The sequence below is a fragment of the Phalangium opilio genome, unplaced genomic scaffold, assembly GCF_054372755.1.
Source record: "Phalangium opilio isolate 3A_F unplaced genomic scaffold, DU_Popi_V2 ptg000002l_1, whole genome shotgun sequence".
Taxonomy (NCBI): Eukaryota; Metazoa; Arthropoda; class Arachnida; order Opiliones; family Phalangiidae; genus Phalangium; species Phalangium opilio.
Genome location: NW_028324144.1, coordinates 2,177,718 through 2,197,877, shown reverse-complemented (window position 1 = coordinate 2,197,877; position 20,160 = coordinate 2,177,718). Strand labels below are relative to the sequence as shown.

The 20,160-nt window shown below is 36.4% G+C and overlaps 1 protein-coding gene across 5 annotated transcripts in view; it reads left to right on the top strand.

Moving 5' to 3' along the window:
- The window catches only part of LOC149718227 (protein lap4-like), a 48,003-nt gene that overhangs the window by 12,820 nt on the left and 15,023 nt on the right, over nt 1-20,160 (top strand). Inside the window, exons 3-15 of one of the 5 annotated variants that reach the window (XM_089834818.1) lie at nt 9,821-9,899; nt 10,036-10,125; nt 10,268-10,388; nt 10,847-10,921; nt 11,348-11,521; nt 11,596-11,952; nt 12,292-12,391; nt 13,633-13,757; nt 15,988-16,110; nt 16,259-16,717; nt 18,416-18,580; nt 18,704-18,836; nt 19,821-20,155. In XM_089834818.1, coding sequence (XP_089690944.1) covers nt 9,821-9,899; nt 10,036-10,125; nt 10,268-10,388; nt 10,847-10,921; nt 11,348-11,521; nt 11,596-11,952; nt 12,292-12,391; nt 13,633-13,757; nt 15,988-16,110; nt 16,259-16,717; nt 18,416-18,580; nt 18,704-18,836; nt 19,821-20,155 — 2,336 coding nt within the window. Of the gene's footprint in view, nt 1-9,820; nt 9,900-10,035; nt 10,126-10,267; nt 10,389-10,846; nt 10,922-11,347; nt 11,522-11,595; nt 11,953-12,291; nt 12,398-13,614; nt 13,758-15,987; nt 16,111-16,258; nt 16,718-18,415; nt 18,581-18,703; nt 18,837-19,820; nt 20,156-20,160 lie in introns of all 5 variants that reach the window. The other 4 variants (XM_089834754.1, XM_089834762.1, XM_089834747.1 and 1 more) reach the window with 4 other exon arrangements.

The window sequence follows — 20,160 nt, the reverse complement described above, 5'->3', positions numbered from 1 at the left end:
CCTTTCTCTTCATAAGGATGAATTGAGACTATTTACTAAAAAAAAAATCGGGAGTTCAGTCGAGTAGTATATTGCATTCTTTGGGGAAGACTAGAGACTCAAGATGAGAGAGAGAAAAATACAGTATTTCCGAGTAAATACACATTGCCATGGGGAAACCTTTCCTCTTAGAGCAGAGAGAGAGAGAGGAGTGCTGAGATGGAGCGTAGAAATGTTGGTGGCCCGGTGGGAAATGAGTCTCTAATGCCGATCGTACCTTTGGTGTAGGGGCTTGTTAAGCGCTGCCACCTAGCGTCATTTAAAAATAAATGCTAGTTCCCACGAATTTGCTTCTATTTTTAAGACACAGGGGGCGTTGTAAATGTTTTCATACCCTATGACCCTATCAAAGTGTTATAAACTGAGGATGCTGGGAGGACTTAGTTGCCATTCCGTTCCATAGATGGGGTTATACAGAGGCTGCGTTATGGGCACCCAGATTACTACCCCATCTTACCCTCTTCCTCCAAGCTTTCCGTGGGTTTCCTTTGATATTTAAAAAACATCCGAGTTTCCATAGAAGCTACTCCGTTGAATATTTAATATTTTCCGAGATATCGTCCCTAAAGCTTTAAGCCTATTTCAGGCCTTTATGAATAAATAATGTTTCGGCATGGTTTTGCCGCGGATTGCAACAGGTTGGTTATGAAGAACTCGCAACGGCATGCATATGTTTATGCAAAGATTTTCATTTATTTTTTGTTGTTGTTGCTGTTAGGTCTCTTGGCGTTATTACTAAATCTCTCCGGGTCATGACCTTTATTTAGATATCGATTTGTTTGCATGGAGAAAGATTCATTTCGACTTATTTTTCCTTGAATTGGGCTATGTCGTTTTATATCTTTTTAAGGGGAGACTGAAATGAGTTTTCTGTGATGTTCTAATCGATTTGTACAGGGTGTTTCTGAAAGATCTGTCAGAAATTAGTTCTTTGGACGATTTTAAGTACAAAATGTTTTACAACATAGAACATTTTAGTAACTCACTCACTGCCCTTCATTCCAGAACAGACCTTTATATATAGAAAGAAACACCCTGTATAATTAAGTCTTTTAAGAATGGTTGTGCATTTCATTCGCCCTTTAAGACTGTTGTCTCGTGACATACTTTCCTTCCATAAGCCTTTGAGCGACGCCATTGTGAGTGAGAGAACAAAGTATAAATCCATACTCAAACACTATACTTTTTTTCTTCTTAAGGGATTTGTCCTTAACTCCCATTTTATCAAGTATACGTAAGTGTACCAGAATATATAGTAAAGTTATCGTCAAATATACCGCAAGGCTATATCCAAGAAGTTTGATGATTTTTATGGTGCGAACAGAAGCCCACTTGCAGAAGGAATTTATAGCTACAGATCAAACGGCGTATAAAACTTATTAGTTGCTCAGTTCTGTTGACCCCTTCTCAATAGTGTTTCGTATTTGACAGCGCCTAATCAAATATTCTGACATGTCCACTTGTGTCTCTTTAAGAAATAAATACTTGTCTTGTACTTTAGAACGTAGACTTCCAACCAAGTTTGGTGGAACCTTATCTTGGATTTCTTCTAACCGTACACCGTCTAGTCTCACGGTCTTTGTCCGAAAGAGTTTGTTTTTGGATTTGGGCGCTTGGTGAAATGGTGTTACAATCGTTGTCCATTGACTCTGTGATCCTTCTTTGTGTTGAAAGCGCTCACTTTTTAAAATGGCCAGTTTTTTTTTATCGCGTTAATATATTTTTGATGTTAGGTTTATCTAAAGCGCACTGCGTTGTTGTGGGGTTGGCGTTTGTTTTTGGGGATTTAAAAGTTAGGTATGCCGCTATGTTTACCCCAAATCTTTATCTCTTATCTTTAGCCGATTCTGTAAAAATACTAGTTATAAACCTTTTATCCACGCTGCAGAACTTATTGCGTTTAGTTTCCAGCAAATATCACTTCTAAATCAAGAAGTGATATCTAGTTTATTAGGGAGAAGGTATAAATTCTCCACATTTATAATCTAGCTTTATCTCCAGTCCAAACGTAGGTCCGGAGTTAAATTACAACCAGCATCTCATTGGTTCTTGAAAACTCACGTCAGCGCGATGCGAATGAGTACGAAAATTACGTATTTTCGACTGAGGAGAGTGTAGCGAAATAGCCCGGCCTTCTTTTACGTCCCCCCTTGTATTTTGAAAAGGGGGACTGGGACTATGGCGCGCGAGTACTTAGGCATCTTAGACCTTCTCCCTAATAAACTAGATATCACTTCTTGAGAAGTTAGGCCCTAGGTTCTATTATTAGTTCGAGATCACTGGGGACGTCTTAAATTTAAACGAAGAAGGAATTTGGTGGTTGTTAGTTTCACTTCACGTGGTAATCGTTTTTTGCAGTCTCAAATACACTCGTATTTTCTGTCGCTAGAAACTCAAGTCGTTCAAGCCATGTTTAGGTCTATTTCTAGACTCAGATTTCAAGAGATTATTGCTGATTTTCCTTTAAAACTATCTAGTAAGTTTAATAATATTATAAAAGTGGGCCCACGGACCCCAACTTGGATGAAGAGTTGAAAACCAAAAATATCTGGTCGTATTTTCGCAAATTTTGACTTTAAACGCACAATTTTTTTATTTTTGTCTGAAAAGTTGTTCCTGGAATTTCTGAAAAATTGTTTCAACCCCTTTTAGGATGTTATAAACATAATTGAATTTTTAGGCAGATTCTGTTCCATCCGTTCTTTTGTGTTTGAGTGTGTGGTCCTCGGAATTTTATTTATTTTTTTTTTAATATGAAAAAAGCGGGAGGAAATTATTTTGTAGAGGCGATGTATTTTTTTTTTTAACTTTTGTTAAGTTTAAATTGACCCGTTGTGTGACCTTTCAAAACAAACCCACGCTGTACTCTCCATGTACAGGGTGTTACAGAACGGGAAGGGGCGAAGTACAGTGAGTGGGATGAAAGGTTCTATGGGAAATAAATTTTGAGTCAAAAATGTTCTATGCGTCTATGATTCATTTTATAAATAACGACGTGTGCTACAAGTACACTTATAGATTTTATCAGGAATAGATATAGCTACTAGGAATTATCGTGCACGTGCAACCATTTTCAACCAACGTATCCATAGGCGGATTTTGTTTTGAAGAGCTAGCTAAACTAATCATTATTTATGACGAATTTTACCTCTCGAATTAATAATATATCTCCCTGCACGTTACACCTACGCATGCGCCTAGGAACTCGCGTTGCTACCAACCAATAAAACAACAGTTAGAAAGACGCCGTCAGAACTTGGCTTAGCGACCCGATCCCCCACTTGGAATAAATAAATAAATAAATAAAATAAATTATGACCTTGAGTTGACGGATTGTAAGTTAGTTCCCAAGCTTGTCCCACAAAACCCGCGTAGATATTAACATTTGAGATATGGGGCCACAATTATTCCTATTAGCTGTATGAATTTCCGATTTTATATATAATTTTAATATTAAATTTCGTATGCCGTGATCCTTTCAAAGTATTTATTATTCAGGAGAAAAGTACACCTGCATTTTACACGCTTCTGCTTCTACCCACTCGCTCCTCTACTGAAGTTTTAAATTACTAAATCTCGGTAACTTAGTTGCGCCGCTCATGTACTAATGTTAATATAAATTAGCATTTTCCAGAACCTTCATACAAACTAATTAGGTAGGCAAGCTTACAATGTTATTGCATTTTAAAACTTACTTGCAAAGTAGAAACAAAAAAAAAAATGTTAGTTTAATTGTAATATGGAATAACAAAGTTGCTAATAGGAAACCGTAGTATTACATAATTACTTTTGATAGTTTGTTATGAAACAAAAACAATTAGTGTTACTGATAAGTCTGTCATAAATTAAAGGGTGTTTTCTTTCTTTGGGTCAATGTCAAACTGAGTTTTAAGTGTCACAGGAACACGTGGTTTACAACATTTAATTATAGTTGCGGAGATATGGGTTCTCCCTAACATTAATTGGCCCCTAAATACGATACGACGCAGCATGGTGGCCATAACACCTACCCTTGTAGGTGCAGATAGCCCCCTTGTCCACCGGTGGTGGTGACTGCCCCCCCCCCCCACACTCTGAGGTCACCATCCAAGGAAACCTCATTTGCTTGCACCCTTACGGCTGAGCAAGATAGCAACCCTGTGATGTGCAATAGTTACACAACTAGTCTTCAGATTGTGTCCTCCTTTGACCTTGAAACCCAAAAAGAAAACCATGCCCCTCTCCACCGGCGGTGACTTGACCCCCAACACTCTGAGGTCACCATCCAAGGAAACCTCATTTGCACCCTGAATAATCGTTACATGAACAATAATAATTAAGGCTTATCAAGATAGCAACCCTGTGCAATAATCACACAAAGGCTCTACGGACTCTGTCCTCCTTTGACCTTGAAACCCAAAAAACCAAAACAATTGAACCAAAATATTACCCATCAATTTTCATCCCTTCATAATCTTCAAAAAGAAAGGGGGGGGGGCGATTGTAGACGAGAAATAGACCTAAAATAACCAACCTTCAATTCGTTATCACCAACCAATGATCCATCCATACCCAAGATACACCAAGGATTGTGAGAGGGCGGTCTGCACCATTACCAGTTTCTTTCCTTTACATCTTAGATTTATCTTGAAAAATTCTCTTTTCTCTCCCAAAGAAAAGATATACACACCAAGAATTCTCTCTCTCTTTCTCTCTCTTCATCCCGACCGAGATACCCGGGCGTCCGGGGACTCGCAAGGGGATGGATACTTCCCTCAATGTTTTTAGATTGCGAACTTTACTCTTAGCTTTATTAATTACTAACTAAACGCATTTTAAGAGTAAATTTAGAATAATTATGGTTCAGAACTTACCAACGGATGTGCGTGTTTGTTTGTTTGTTTATTTATTTATTCAATATTTATTTGTTGGCAAGATATTGTTTGACCCCCCCTCCACGGTCGGTACCGAATTGAGGGCTCCTCCAAAACTGTACGTAATAAATGGCGTAACGTTTTCTACCGCGCGCGTCACATTGACGTCATCTGTCTGGAGAAATCGTAGATCCCACCGAGTTTTCCCTAGAAACCCCCCGGTAAAGGGATGGAGATGATGATGGGGAGAGAGGGGGGAAGCTCAAGAGCAGCAGCTAGAAGATTGAGAATAGGAAAAGGTCTCTTTCGAAGAATTGACGCAAAAAGCAACGAAACCTCCGAAATATTTTTGACTTTTTCCATGTGGGATTAACTATAGTAGCATAAGTGATATGTTCCTTCTATAAGTATGACATTACCTATGCTTAGTAATGCTACTGAGAGACTTACAACTCGAAAGCTACTTCGAGGGAGAGCGACGAAAGCGAGAATTGACTAGGCCTACACTCTGTGGTTAATTAATTTTGCAGAACTTCCATCTATGTCCTATTTAGTCTGCATTACTAAGCCTCAACAGGCGTCGCTTTACCTTGAATCTGTGACCTACGTCACTTTGTGACAAACCTATGGAACATATCTTATGCATTTGTGCTATTGGCTATAGTATTTTTCGCTCTATCCTTTTTTTAACCCAATTCCCAGCCTCCGGTTTTTTGCGAGAAACAATTTTTGATCTTGAGCTTCCTCCCTCCTCTCCAACCTTTTCTCTCCCGATGCTCCGCAGCTATCATTTTTCCTTGGCGAACGAAGGGTGTTAGACCTAGAAAGAGAGAGAGGGAGAGGATGGATACCTTTTCGGATCATAAAATAATCTTCCATAGCAACCTCTCTAACAGGAGATAACTTATCTTGGCGGGTCAAGGCGAGCCAGTGATCATGACAAAGTTTATGGAAGTATTATGTTTTTTTAGAATGTTTATAAGATTGTTTCATAAGTATGACACTAGTTATACTTCGTAAGCTACTGAGAGACTTACAGCTCGAGATAACTAGTTCGAGAACGACGGAAGCGAGAATTGAAGTCCTACACTCGGTGGTTAATTAGGTCCTATTTAGTCTGCATTACTAAGCCCAAATTTGACAGCAGCGCCTCACCAGGCGGCTTCGCTTTACCCTGAATCTATGACCTACCTCACTCACTTCAAAATTACAAGCTCCAATTTCTAAGTTACCAGAGATTAACAAACTTATGGAACGGAACATATCTTATGAACTCATGATAATATTAAGCAAATAATAAAAACAATTTTGGCATTATTAGACTCCCTGGGAAACGAATCAGCGAACTTCAATAAAAATAAAATAGTTTTTTGCCACTTCTCTGAAGTTTAATATTTATCACTTGCTCGCCAAAGTTATGGTGTTTTTTAATATTGACGATGGAATGCTTGCTTGCTTGCTCATTTTCGTTTCATACTTCCCCCTTAGGGACAATTTTTAACGTTTTTGTGAAATGGAGAGGTGGGTGGTTGTGATGGTGTATGGGGAAAAGCTCGCTTAGATTTATAGAGTAGCTTGGAAGAAGCTGCGAGGATGAGTGTGGTTGTTTATGGGAGGGATTTTCATCTTGAGCTTCCCGTTATCATCTCCAGCCGCCTCTGCTGTCGATTCATCCCCTTTGGCGTCTTTATCTTCAAAAGATGGAAAGAATTTAACAATTTTATCATCATGGGATGAAACGCTAACTTTAAAATTAATATTTTAGAATAGCTACGTGAATTTTTATTTTTTTAAAGAGAAGGTGAAATAAATGTAATTTATCAATGCGCATCCCGAACCGCTTTATCTATAGGAAGTTGCATCTTTGCAAACAACTAACTCTAAGTAGTAGACGTTTGATTTGAATCAGTTATTACTTACCATCTTGGACAAATGGCACTCATAAAATGGAGCCAAACGCTTTAACTTGATTTTTTTTAATCAAGATAGTATTTTACCTCGTCATTTCATCTTCTCTTTAATTTACAATTTACTAAATAAAACACTAATAATGCTTTAGTAGGAGACACTTGGTTTGAATCAGTTATTAGTTGCCATCTTAGACAAATGGCAGTCATAAAATAGAGCCAAACACTTTAACTTGATTTTATTTAATCAAGATAGTATTTTTTCTCGTCATTTCATCTTCTCTTTAATTTACAAAATATTTAAAAATATTTTAAATTATTTTGTGTCTCAAAATTCCACGTGGATTTAAAATTTCCCACGTGACCAACCAACACTTTTAATTTAAAATTTTTAATTATACCGGCTTAATTCTAGATTCCCCCTTTTGTGTTTGTTTTGAAATATCTCGGCATAAAATTAAAGGATGAAGATTAATTAAAGAAGATACTCTTTTCTTTTCCTTTTCTTAATTACAAAATTGTTTGAGTAATGGACTTGACCTTTGATGCGCGGTGCGAAGCGTGGGTTGAATTAAAGTCTAGATTTAATCAGCATTAATTAAACAAACTTTATTTTCTAAAGCCATCCCCACGTTTTACCCAATGAGATAGATAGAGTTCCAATTCAAATCGGCTTACCGCGATACACATTTTTTTTATCAAGCAAGTTTATCAAAACATGACAGCGCCACCTGTGAGCCTCTAGCGGAACTAATTACAACTTTTACTCGCTTATTTTCAATCAGAAACATCGTTATGATTTTTATTTCATCTATTTATTAGATTAAAAAGGACTAGAGTTTTTATTATTTAACTTGCTTATTTTATTTAACACGTTTAAAAAACTATTTTGACAGCAGACGGTAATAAAAAAGTTCTTCAAGTGATTAATAGGTGGCGCCACCCGTATTTGATAAAGATTCATGCTCGACAAAAAGTGTATCGCGAATCGTCGATCTCGAGATTTCACGTTGTGACTCTAGGTTTATATATATATTCTATCTCATTGGTTTTACCCAGAAGACTCTAGAGATTAAGGAGAGAAAAAATTACTTTTTTCCTAAATCATTCTTCTACCTTTGGTAACCTTACTCTAATTTAGAAGGAAAAATTATGTTAACTACGTTAGTAATAAATCTTATTTAATTAAAATTTTTGAAAACTGTAAAGATCTTTATCTCAACGTAATTGACTCCAAATGTTTGAAAGGTTTTTGTTTTAATTATTATTTCTCAAATTATAAAATAAAGTATCTGTACTGTAGCAACGGTGTGACGTCTTAACTGTGTAATTTTCCTTAATGGGAGGGTGAAAAGAAACTCTAGGATTTTTTTAACCTATTCTTCTAATTATAAGACCAATTTGCATAGGGAAACATAAAGGAAATACCTACCTCAGAGTGATTTTAAAATTCAAATGACTTAAATTCGGTTTCATTAGCACCTCCGACCAATCGCGTAACGCCCCGCCTTCTTGTTAACGAAATTCACGTGGCACGCTCTGCTACATATGAAATGAAATTTAGCACGCGAGATTTTTACAAAGTTGCGCGCGATGTGACAATTGTGGCGAGAGATATTACGTTTAAGTATCTATTTACGTGCAACTAACCCTTTAATACCCTATATTGAACGTTAGGCTTAGCACTTTGGAACGTTTTCCATTTCCTGATTGCTTTTTCGATCTCTCCAAGTTGATGGGGGAACAGTTTGTTAATTTGAAACCAAAGTTAGCTATACCAAAAAACACTGGCACCAAGACTGAAACTTCGATGGACTTCGCTATCAACTTATTTCGGTGTTGTGGACTCGTGTTTGGGATTAAAAGAAGCGTTGAGGGGGGGGGATGTTCTAACGTATCTCGTATTGGTGGGTGTGGTTGTTAACAATCACCAAAGCGTAACTTTTAATCAGTCCCGCGCTTCCTCGACCCCCCGACCGAACCTTCTCAACTCGTTTAAAATAGAACGCCGGAAATCTTTCTAGGTAGGGGATAGATAGTTAGGGTTTACGAGTAATACAATGGCCCCGAGTTGTTTTGGAAACCGAAACTATATTATCTAGTGTTTTCTCTACCTTGATTGCTAGCGATATCGCTAACAAACCAAAGCCGGTATAATAGTTTTTAGAACCGTCGTGCATTTATCTTACTTGGGGATAATAGGTTCAACCTTGGCGTTGTAGTAGTAGTAGTTGTTGTTGTTGTAGATTTTGTTTTTACGTTACTTTGACATGAATTTGCGGGATCTGTAGAAGTCCTTAAGAGTGTCATAATGCGGAACTAAATAACTTTTTAATTAAAAGTAGTTCAACTTTCAGAAGTAAACAGCTCTAAGTAGTTGTTCACCTTCAGAAGTATATAGCTCTAAGCACAGACCAAAAATATTCCTGGTCTGTATTCGGAAGTAAAAGTAACAATACTTCAAATGTAAATATATTAAAATACTAGTAGTTGAACTACTTGAAAATTAATTGCGTTAAAATTTTGGTTAGTTGAAAGTAGACAAGCAGTGTGATGGATTAGCCCTTGAGCCATCTTGTTTTTCTTTTCTTTTTTCATTTCTTTTCTTTCAAGGCCTTTTGTCCCCCCCCCCCCATTTTACTTCTTACCGGTTTGATTTTGATCTTGAGATGTAGTTAAACGGGTTGTTGACCCAAAACATTTATCCACATTGATTAAAACATTTTTCATGAAAATGTGACCGATAAATTGTTGTTTATGGGTTTGGGATTGTTACGAATCCTAGAAAATGATTGACGAAGAAAATATATCGTTGCCTAGAGATCTTTGGAATTTATATTAGCTATCTTATTAGGAATATAAATTTCTTGGCTGTGATCCCTGAATTGGTTTTATTGATTTTTTTTAATCTAACTTGTTTACCGACTGATATTAATTAAAAAGATTGGCAGATAGATAATTAAGAAAAATTCCAAGTCTCATTTATTCATCTATTCTTTTTTTTTTATTTATTTATTGCAGATATTCCAGACATACCCGAAAATATCAAATTCCTTAAATCCCTCCAAATTGCTGATTTTAGCAGCAATCCTTTGGCAAAGTAAATTTAATTAAATTAAAATTAAAATTAAATTGCGTACTTAATTAATAGTTAATTAAAAGCCACTTTCTCAACTTTAATTCTGACTCTGCAATTAAAATTCGCGGTATAACCCAATTAATTAATTTAATTACAGGCTTCCCCCCGGGTTTGTACAACTCCGTAACTTGACGGTTTTAGGTTTGAATGACGTCTCTCTAACGCAATTACCGCCTGATTTCGGAAGGTAATTAAATTACCTAATCAATTACTAAAATTTAAATATTGAAAAAAAAAAAAATTACCTATTTAATATATATATTGACCTTTGACCAAAAGAGTTGAACATGATCTTTAATTAGTAATTTTCTTAATTATTTATTACTTAGCTTAAGCAATTTACAATCAGTGGAACTTCGAGAGAATTTGCTTAAAACTCTACCTCCGTCATTTGCCTTTTTAGTTAAATTGGAAAGATTAGATTTGGGAAGTAACGAAATTGAAGAATTGGTTAGTTTCTAATTTTTCTTTTTTTTTGCGTTTTACCTTCCCTTTAGTTTAAAAAAATCAAATACAGGGTGTTCCATTAAGGCTAATTATTGTACTGAAGTACACTGGGATGGATTTATGGGAAATCCATTTTGAGTCTAAAATGACCTATTTTGCCAAGTCATGATTGTAGTCTTTTATGGATGACCCCTTAATTAAATTAGGATTGCCTTTTAGTTTCTTATGTTAAATTTACGGGGTCATCCATAAAACCACCCTCCAATGATCATAACTTGTTTGGGGGTGTGTTTTGTGGCAAAATAGCTCATAGAAGTACAGAACATTTCTACTCAAATTGATTTCCCATTGAACCATTCCACTGCTGTACTTTGGTCCTATAATTAATTACCATCCCTTTTTGGCAACACTCTGTATTTAATTTTGAAAAATGGGAGCAATTTGTTTGGTTTTTATTGCAGCCACCTTTGGTAGGGCAACTTTCGAGTTTACAAGAACTATGGTTAGATTGCAACGAACTCACCACTTTGCCCAGAGTAAGTAAATAAATTTACATTTTCTAAAAATAACAGTTCTAGTTTCTCCTCTCCTCTCCTCTCCTCTTCCACTCTTCTTTCTCCTCCTCATCTTCCAGTACGATCCCTGTGTCTGTTTATCTTTATCCTTTTGATACAATATTTATATAATGTCTCCAACAAACCAACCAGACTTTTATCCCTAGCCTACATTATTAAACAAACTTTTGTTTAAATTTTAACCCTTGTTTTTTATAATTTAAAAAAAAATAAATAAATAATCAATAAAAAATTTAAAAATAAATAATAACAAATTTAAAAAAAATAAATAATAATAATAAATAAATTTAAAATTATTATAAATAGTAATAAATAAATAAATAAATAAATAAATTTTAAAAAATTATAAATAAATTTAAAATACGTCAATACTTTTTTAAATGACAGGAAGTTGGAAATTGTAAAAAACTTATGTGTCTCGATATAAGCGAGAATAGAGTCGAATATTTGCCGGAAGAAATTGCCGGTTTAGAGAGTTTAACTGACTTGCATTTATCGCAAAATTCGGTCGAAAGTTTACCTGAAGGAATAGGAAATTTGAAAAAGTTGACCATTTTCAAAGTACGTTTTTAATTTAATTAGTTATCGACCGTTAATTAAGATTAACGCAAAAATATTTTTAATTCATACTTTAGGTTGATCAAAATCGATTATTAACCTTAACTCCGGCAATCGGCAATTGCGTTAGCTTACAAGAATTAATTCTAACGGAGAATAACTTAACCGAATTACCAGACTCTATTGGCAATTTAGTTAAATTAACAAATTTGAACGTAGATCGCAATTCTTTAACGGAATTGCCCCCGCAAATCGGCAATTTAGTCAGACTGGGTGTCTTATCCCTGAGAGATAACCGAGTTTCGTACTTGCCGATTGAAATGGGCAAATTGAAGGAATTGCACGTCATGGACGTTTCCGGCAATCGATTGCAATTTTTACCGATCACTATTACCGGTCTTAACTTGAAAGCCTTGTGGTTGGCGGAAAATCAGGTAAATTGTGGCAATAGTTTAATGAAATGTTTTCTAGTTTATTGGGATTGCGGTTTTTGGCAATAATTAAAAAATGTAGCGTGAAATGTTCGTAATTTATTTAAAAAATTGGGATTGCGTTTTTTTGGCAAAAATTTAAAATAGAGCGTGCAATGTTCGGAATTTATTTAAAAAATTGGGATTGCGTTTTTTGGCAATAATTTAAAATAGAGCGTGCAATGTTCGGAATTTATTTAAAAAATTGGGAGTGCGGTTTTTGGCAATAATTTAAATTTAAAATGTAGCGTGAAATGTTCGCAATTAATTTAAAAAATTGGGATTTTACTAATTGCATTTTAGTCTCAACCGATGCTGAAATTTCAAACTGACGTAGATCCGAGAACGGGGATGAAGGTTTTGACTTGCTTTTTGCTTCCGCAATTAGAGTATCACCCTGAAAGTATGGGTAAGTGATGCGATACTACTTTTATATTATTTTTGATATTGTAGTGTTGGTTTTATTTATTTAAACTTGTAGACTTATTTAGTAGTTGTAGTTGTAGTTAGAAGTTTCCTCATAGTTTAATATCTGGTTTCCTGTTTTTTCTTTCTTTCTCTCTATCTTTCTTTCTCTATCTCTTTCATTGTCTCTTTGTGTGTGTGAATTATTAAATATTTCGTGTTTTGTTGTTGTTGTTGTTGTTGTTGTTGTTGTGGTGAATAAATCTGTTTTCTCCTTCCCCTACATCCTCCATTTAACCTTTAACCTTTGTCTGAAATATAAAAAGCTTACAAAATTTTATTTAAGTTATATATGCTTATGGTGTAGGAATATTAAAGACATCTTCAGACGGGATGGTTTAATTAAAGAGAGAATTGATAACAGCGACAGGGTTCATACAATTCTGGGAATGTTAGGGGAAATAAATTGTGGGCTAAAATTTCAGGGAAACATATGGGGAAAAGTCCTGGAAATTTCAGAGAAATATATGTGGGAAAATACCCTGAAAATTCTTGGGAAATTTATTAGGGAAAACTATCTAAGTGTCAGGGAAAATTTATGGGGGAACGTCCGGGATATAACCTGAAAATGTCATGGAAATATATGGAGGAAATACCAGGAAAAACCCTGGAAATTGCATGAAAGTAGTTTTTTTCCCCCCAAAAGTTGTATGAACCCTGACCCCGATAAACAAAATTTTGTTGAGAATATTTTCTTATAAATATCTTTATACTCCCTTTAATCGCGATTATTATAATTTAAAGCACAAAACTTTAACTTAGTTTATGTTTAATTTAATTAAGTTTAGAATTAATTTAATCCAAGTCCCGTCTGAAGAGAGTATAACACGCATTTGTTTACAAACAACTTTTACAGTTTTTTATTTGAGGTTGAAACGCAAAAAACAAACATTATTTTTATTGTATTTCTAACTCCATCATAAAAAAATAATTCATAGGAGTAAGAATTACAGTAAAAATAATTAATATTTTCGCGCTAAATTCTTACTGTGTGTGTGGGTGGTTTTGTTTTTCTTTCTTTCTTAATTTTAATTAATTTAAGAGCTTTTAATTGGTGTAAATTTTTATAAGATCGATGTTGTCCTTTTTTTCTTGTTTTTTCCGTTGGTGGTTCCGGTTTTTTTTTTTTCCTTCTTTTTTTTTCGGTATTTAAATATTTAGTTAAATGGTCCTCCTCAGAAAATTTGCTGCGGGACAGCGTAGATCAAGATAGCCGACTGAGCTGGGACCATAAAGCCGCTGAAAGAGTTTCCGCTGTTAAATTCGCTGAAGATAGCGAAGAAGATAAAGAGGACAAGGATTCGGTAAGAAATTCCGTTTTATTATTTTTCACTTCATCTTCCCTTGATTTTTATCGTCAGAAGTCCATAATTAGGTATAAGTGAAAGTGTCACTATTTTCCGGTATTTTTAAGAGGGGATTTTTAATAATTCTGGTGGTAGTTATCCGAGGGGCTAACCATTCATATAGTTAAGTTAATGTATTAGGATTACGCGTAATTAGTTTAGCACTGTCAAAGCCAGGCTGTCGCGTAATCCTTTTAGTCTAGCCGTGCACACCGATTATGTTAAGTGACTGACCTCTCGTAGTTATTTTTAAAAGGGAGAGTGAAAGATTTTGTTCAAGTTGATTTTATTGAATTGGAACCTTTCATTCTCCCTTTAACAAATAAGAATAAAAAAAATGGGGTCGTGGTTGTTTTAGAAGTCCATAAGTTGGAAGTATGATGGTATTTATGAGATCCCTTTAAACAATTTATAACAAATTGTAGTGTCAGTTATACTTTAAAGGGAGGTAAAGAGTTGCCAAGTAAGTTTACTTCATAAATTTAAAACTTTCACTCGCCCCCTTAAGTAAGAAGTAGAACTTTAGAAGTCCATAATTTGAAATATTCCCAAAGTGTACTCGATCCCTTAACACAATTCCCGCTTTTTTTTTTAATTTGGGAAAAAGAAAAATTAAGATCGTGGTTGTCCTTTAAAGGGAGTATGAAGTGTTTTTAAATAAATTCACACTTAAAAATAAGTAAAAAAAATATAGGGCAGCTACGGGTTGCTTTAGAAGTCAATAATTCTGAATCTGGTGTGAAGTGTTTTTATTGTAATTTTCCATTCAGTTTAAAATGACTTAACTGAAACGTTTTAAAAACATTTTGACGTTTTCATTTTATTTATTACGTAACTAATTAATTATACGAAAGATTTATTCGTTGATTGAAGCTGAAATGGTTTTATTTAATTTATTTATTTGCATGCCCCGCGTCTGCGTTTAAAAATTACTGGCGTAAGTCGCAATTCTCGCAAAAACCCCTTATTTGACGTAATTGCTAATTGTTCTCATTTGTTTATCAACCCTAACTTCTCATTGGTTGAGAAGAGGCTTTCTTTTTTTTTCATTTAACTGTTGTGTCATTTCATTCTTTAATTGAACAAATCCCTTCATTTCGAGTTGAGCCTCAGCCTTTTGAGTCCCGGTTAGAAATACAAAGAGTTTAGTTGATTTAAAGGCAGCTCTTGCCCTATTTTATTTTATTTTAGCTTTTTGAACTTCGGTTGTTTCGTTTTATTCGATTCTGTTTGTTCAAGTTGACTAGAGCGGGTTATAGTTAAGTTCGTTCGTTAATTTTAAGGGGTTTTATTATTTGTGTTTAATTTTTAAATAAATATTATAATGGAGGTTAGGTTTAATTTAGACATAACTACGGTTTTGAAGGAACGCCGAAAAGTAAGAATTTTGTTCGTTTTTTTTTTGAATTTTTTGTTCTCTGGTGATTTTGTCTTTGAGTGTTTTTGGAGTATATCAAATAACTTTGTTGTTTATGGACCAATTTTGCACTAGTTGGTCTTAATTTGAGTGGAATAATGCCGTCCATTTGATGATAGTGTTATATTGTTCGTTTAAAATAGTGTTAACGTTGAAATCGCACCATAAAGATAGGTCTATGGTTTTTACCTTAGTGAATTTAATTTTGAGTTTTTTGAGATGAGTCCAAATAACTTGGTTGTTTATGGACCGATTTTGACCTGGTTGGTCTTAATTTGAGTGGAATAATACCTTCCATTTGATGATAGTGTTATATAGTCCGTTTTCAGATAGTATAACCTTGAAATCGCCCCAAAAAGATCTACAATTTTTATTTAAAAAAAAATTAATAATTTTGAATTTTATGAGATGAGTTCAAATAACTTTGTTGTTTATGGACCGATTTTGGTCTAGTTGGTCTTAATATGAAGGGAATATTCCCCTCTATTTGGAAATAATTTTATATAGTTCGTTTAAACGAAGTATAGTAGCGAAATCGCGCTTGAAAAAAAAATATTTTAACAAGTCACACCTTGGTCTTACGAGTTCAGACCAAATAACTTTATTGTTTGCTGACCGATTTTGATCTAGTTGGTCTTAATTCGAAGCTAGTAACGCGTTCCATTCGAAAATAATATAAAATACGCAGTTTAACGAAGGAATAACTACGAAATGGCACCTGAAAAGTAATGTTTATTAAATTTAAGATGTTATTTTAATATTTAATTAAAGGCGCAGTTCGTTCGACACGATACGCCACATCCAAAGGACTTAAAAGCGAGGCACCAGAAACTCTTCAACCAAAAAGGCAAAAATATCGACGGACATGTCGTGGGACACGATGAGGAACACGTTGTAAGTCGCCCGCCATCCTCCCCTAATTAATTAATCACCTTCTTCCTAGCTTGTCCACAAGTACATAGATTATATATTCTAAAAATCATTTTCCCCCCAAAACCATACCACCAACCCCATCCATTTCAAACCCCATCTTTCCAACTAGAAGGAGAACGGCGTGGCTGAAAGTTTCAGACCACAGAGAACAAGTACCACTTCCACGAGTTCCTCATCGTCCGAGACATCGGAACACCCTAAAGGTCAAGGTCAAGGTCAGAGTCAGGGTAACGATACTGCAGACGGTACTGTTGCTGCTGGTGGTGGTAAGAGGACATCGCACGATGGTGGCCGGAGTAGCGTCTCGGAGGACGAAGCCGCTGTTGCCAAAGCGCGTTCGAAAAGAGATTCCTCAACATCCGTGGGCAGTAAAGGTGAAGAAGCCACGACGGGAACCGATGGATCTTCTATGGACGTTAGTAGGGACAGTCAGGATGAAGGCGGGGCCGCCGCCCAGATGGAACAAATTAGTGAGAAGGATACGTCTTCATCGTCCTCCGAATCTTCTTCATCTTCTGAAGACGAGGATGATGACAATGACGCCAGTTCTGTCGAACAAGTATCGAAGGTAAGTGACTGACTACTTAAACCTATTTTGGGTGTATTTTCTTTTTTCCGCGGTGGGTTGGACTTTGTTGGAATGTATCGCTTTGGAAGGCCGTTTTATTGGGGTCGGATTTTCTTCTAAAGGGTTATTTATTACGGTACTCAAAAGTCAAAGAAGAAAAGGGATTTATATGGTTTTCACAGTCACACTTACCCAGTCAAAGGATTATTTATGGTTGTAAATTGAATCTCGAAAGTAAATTAACACGAAGGTACAAGGCCTAGACGGTTTTCAGGTAGCGTAGAACCATAAGTTTATGAGATATGTTCCTCCCATAAGTTTGTAATGTCTGGTACCTTAGAAACTGGAGCTTGTAATTTTGAAGTGAGTGAGGTAGGTCATAGATTCAGGGTAAAGCGACATACGCCTGGTGGGAGGGTGCTGTCAGGGGGCTTAGTAATGCAGATTAAATAGGACCTAGATGGAAGTCCTAGCTACAAAATTAACTGCACCGAGTGTAGGACTTCAATTCTCACTTCCGTCGTTCTGCTAGAACTAGCTCGAGCTGTAAGTCTCTCAGTAGCATTACGTAGTGTCATACTTATGGAAGGAACATATCTTATTAACTTATGGTAGAACCCATCGGCATTTGTGGTTCATACTTAGTTTGCCTTGAACTATTTTGTTGGATGCCGTTATTTAAGCACTTCGGATTAGTTTACTTCTTTTGGAAACCCCTTTCTTTATCTCTTGTTCAATCGGTTATTTTCTCGAGTGTCGCCGGGTTGATACGTGTTCAAAAGCCACAAAGGAAAAAGAGACTTTGAGGAGAGAGTCCCCCGTGGTTTTACATTGTCGAAATGTTGAGAAAGAGTCTATATTTATCTCTATTATTGGGGGAGTCGTAAATTAATTTAAAAATGAAAAAGAAATGTGTGTAAAAGTACTTGAACGTATCAGGGAGATTCTAGAGGGGAGCAGAAAACATTTTTCGGCCGTAAAAGCGTGGGTGGCCCTCGGAGGAAAGACGTGAGATGGAGTAGAAATCTCCATAACCCTCTGTACCCCCATTTCCGTAAACGAAGCCCTGTTAACATGCTCGTCGTTTTGGTAGGGTCGTACGGCGGTCTATGAAATATAAATATTTTTTTAGCTAGTCCTTGGGACCAGTTATCCTCCTTATCGTCCACAATAATAAATTGGTCCTTCTTACTAGTCCCCCTTTTGTTTTACTATAGATTTGCGATTAATAAACTGGTCCCGAGAGCCAGTAACCCTCCCTAGCGTCCTAAATAGTAAACTGGTCCTTAGTACTGGTCCCCCCTTTAGTTTTACTATATTTTCAATTAAAAAACTGGGTCCGAGGACCAGCAACCCACACTTATTGAATTTAAAAGAATGGTCCAAGGACTAGCTTTATTTTTAGTTGGCGCTAGGTGGCAGCACTTTAGGATTACCCAAAATTATACGCGTGTTGTACCGACTCCCCAATATATTGTCTCCCTGACTTTATTAAACTTGTGCCAACACCTACCGCGACGCGGATAACGGTACTAAAAGTTTATTATTCGAAGTATTTATCTATAAATAATGGGACGTTAATATTAGACGTAAATAATATGAAGTAAATAGCCGGGCTAAATATTAAGAGTAGATAAGTTGGCAGCAAATTATGATCACAACCCAAGTAAGTTGAAGTCGAAACCCCTTCCTTTATAGTCAAGTGAAAAACACGTTGGCTTCGTGTCAACCGAAGATGAAAATGAAGTCGAGGAAGAAGATGACCAACCGGAAAAGCACAATCGGTTGCACAGGAGAGACACGCCGCACCACTTAAAGAATAAACGTGTCCATTTGGTTAATTCCAAAGAGGCCCAAGAGAAGGTGCGACTTACTCTCGTTTCTAATTGTTTTATCTTATCGCGTTTTTCTGTTCTAGATTATATTTTTAGCTGTTGTAGTAGATTAGAAGTAGAACTACAAAAATTATTCCAAATTCTTTGGTAGGTTGCTAACATTTTAGCGCAAGCTTTTAAGAAAGATGACGAGGTTCTACCACCGCCTCCGCCATCTCCACCGAGATCCAACTCGTCGTTGCATCGATCCGTTGATTCTGAACATACTTCGGTCCCCATAAGTGGTAAGTTCTTTAATATCGTGTCACGGGTAGTTTTTCGCGTCATGGATCGTTTTTTCGCGTCATGGATCGTTTTTTCGCGTCATGGGTCGTTTTTTCGCGTCACGGATAGTTTTTTCGCGTCACGGATAGTTTTTTCGCGTCACGGATAGTTTTTTCGCGTCACGGATAGTTTTTTCGCGTCACGGATAGTTTTTTCGCGTCACGGATAGTTTTTTCGCGTCACGGATAGTTTTTTCGCGTCACGGATAGTTTTTTCGCGTCACGGATAGTTTTTTCGCGTCACGGATAGTTTTTTCGCGTCACGGATAGTTTTTTCGCGTCACGGATAGTTTTTTCGCGTCACGGATAGTTTTTTCGCGTCACGGATAGTTTTTTCGCGTCACGGATAGTTTTTTCGCGTCACGGATAGTTTTTTCGCGTCACGGATAGTTTTTTCGCGTCACGGATAGTTTTTTCGCGTCACGGATAGTTTTTTCGCGTCACGGATAGTTTTTTCGCGTCACGGATAGTTTTTTCGCGTCACGGATAGTTTTTTCGCGTCACGGATAGTTTTTTCGCGTCACGGATAGTTTTTTCGCGTCACGGATAGTTTTTTCGCGTCACGGATAGTTTTTTCGCGTCACGGATAGTTTTTTCGCGTCACGGATAGTTTTTTCGCGTCACGGATAGTTTTTTCGCGTCACGGATAGTTTTTTCGCGTCACGGATAGTTTTTTCGCGTCACGGATAGTTTTTTCGCGTCACGGATAGTTTTTTCGCGTCACGGATCGTTTTTTCGCGTCACGGATCGTTTTTTCGACGAACATAGCCAATTCGGTTGTTCATTTGAATTTTGAGGCGTTAGGTATTTCGTAGTGCCAATCCGGTGCTGGTAAATGCAACATAAATTTTCGGTTTGCCCATGCGTACTGGCGTATGACTAGTATTGATACGCCAGTCGTCCCCCCTCATTCGTTGGTTCTAGCGTGGTTTAATATAAATTTAGGTGGAGGTTCGAGTTCCAATCTCGTGGACATGATGGAAGAGAGACACGAGATTGTCCTGGAACGAAAGACGACTGGTCTCGGTTTAAGTATCGCCGGTGGTAAAGGGTCAACTCCTTACAAAGGAAGTGACGAAGGGATCTTCATATCCCGAATTACCGAAGGAGGACCCGCTGATTTAGCCGGATTAAGAATAGGAGATAAGATTGTTTCCGTTAATGATTCGGATGTTGCCGAAGTTGATCATTACCAAGCTGTTAATACCCTTAAAGCGGCTGGTAATAAGTTGTCTTTGGTCATAGTGAGAGAAGTGCCTCGTCCAACTTCTAGAAACGCTGTATG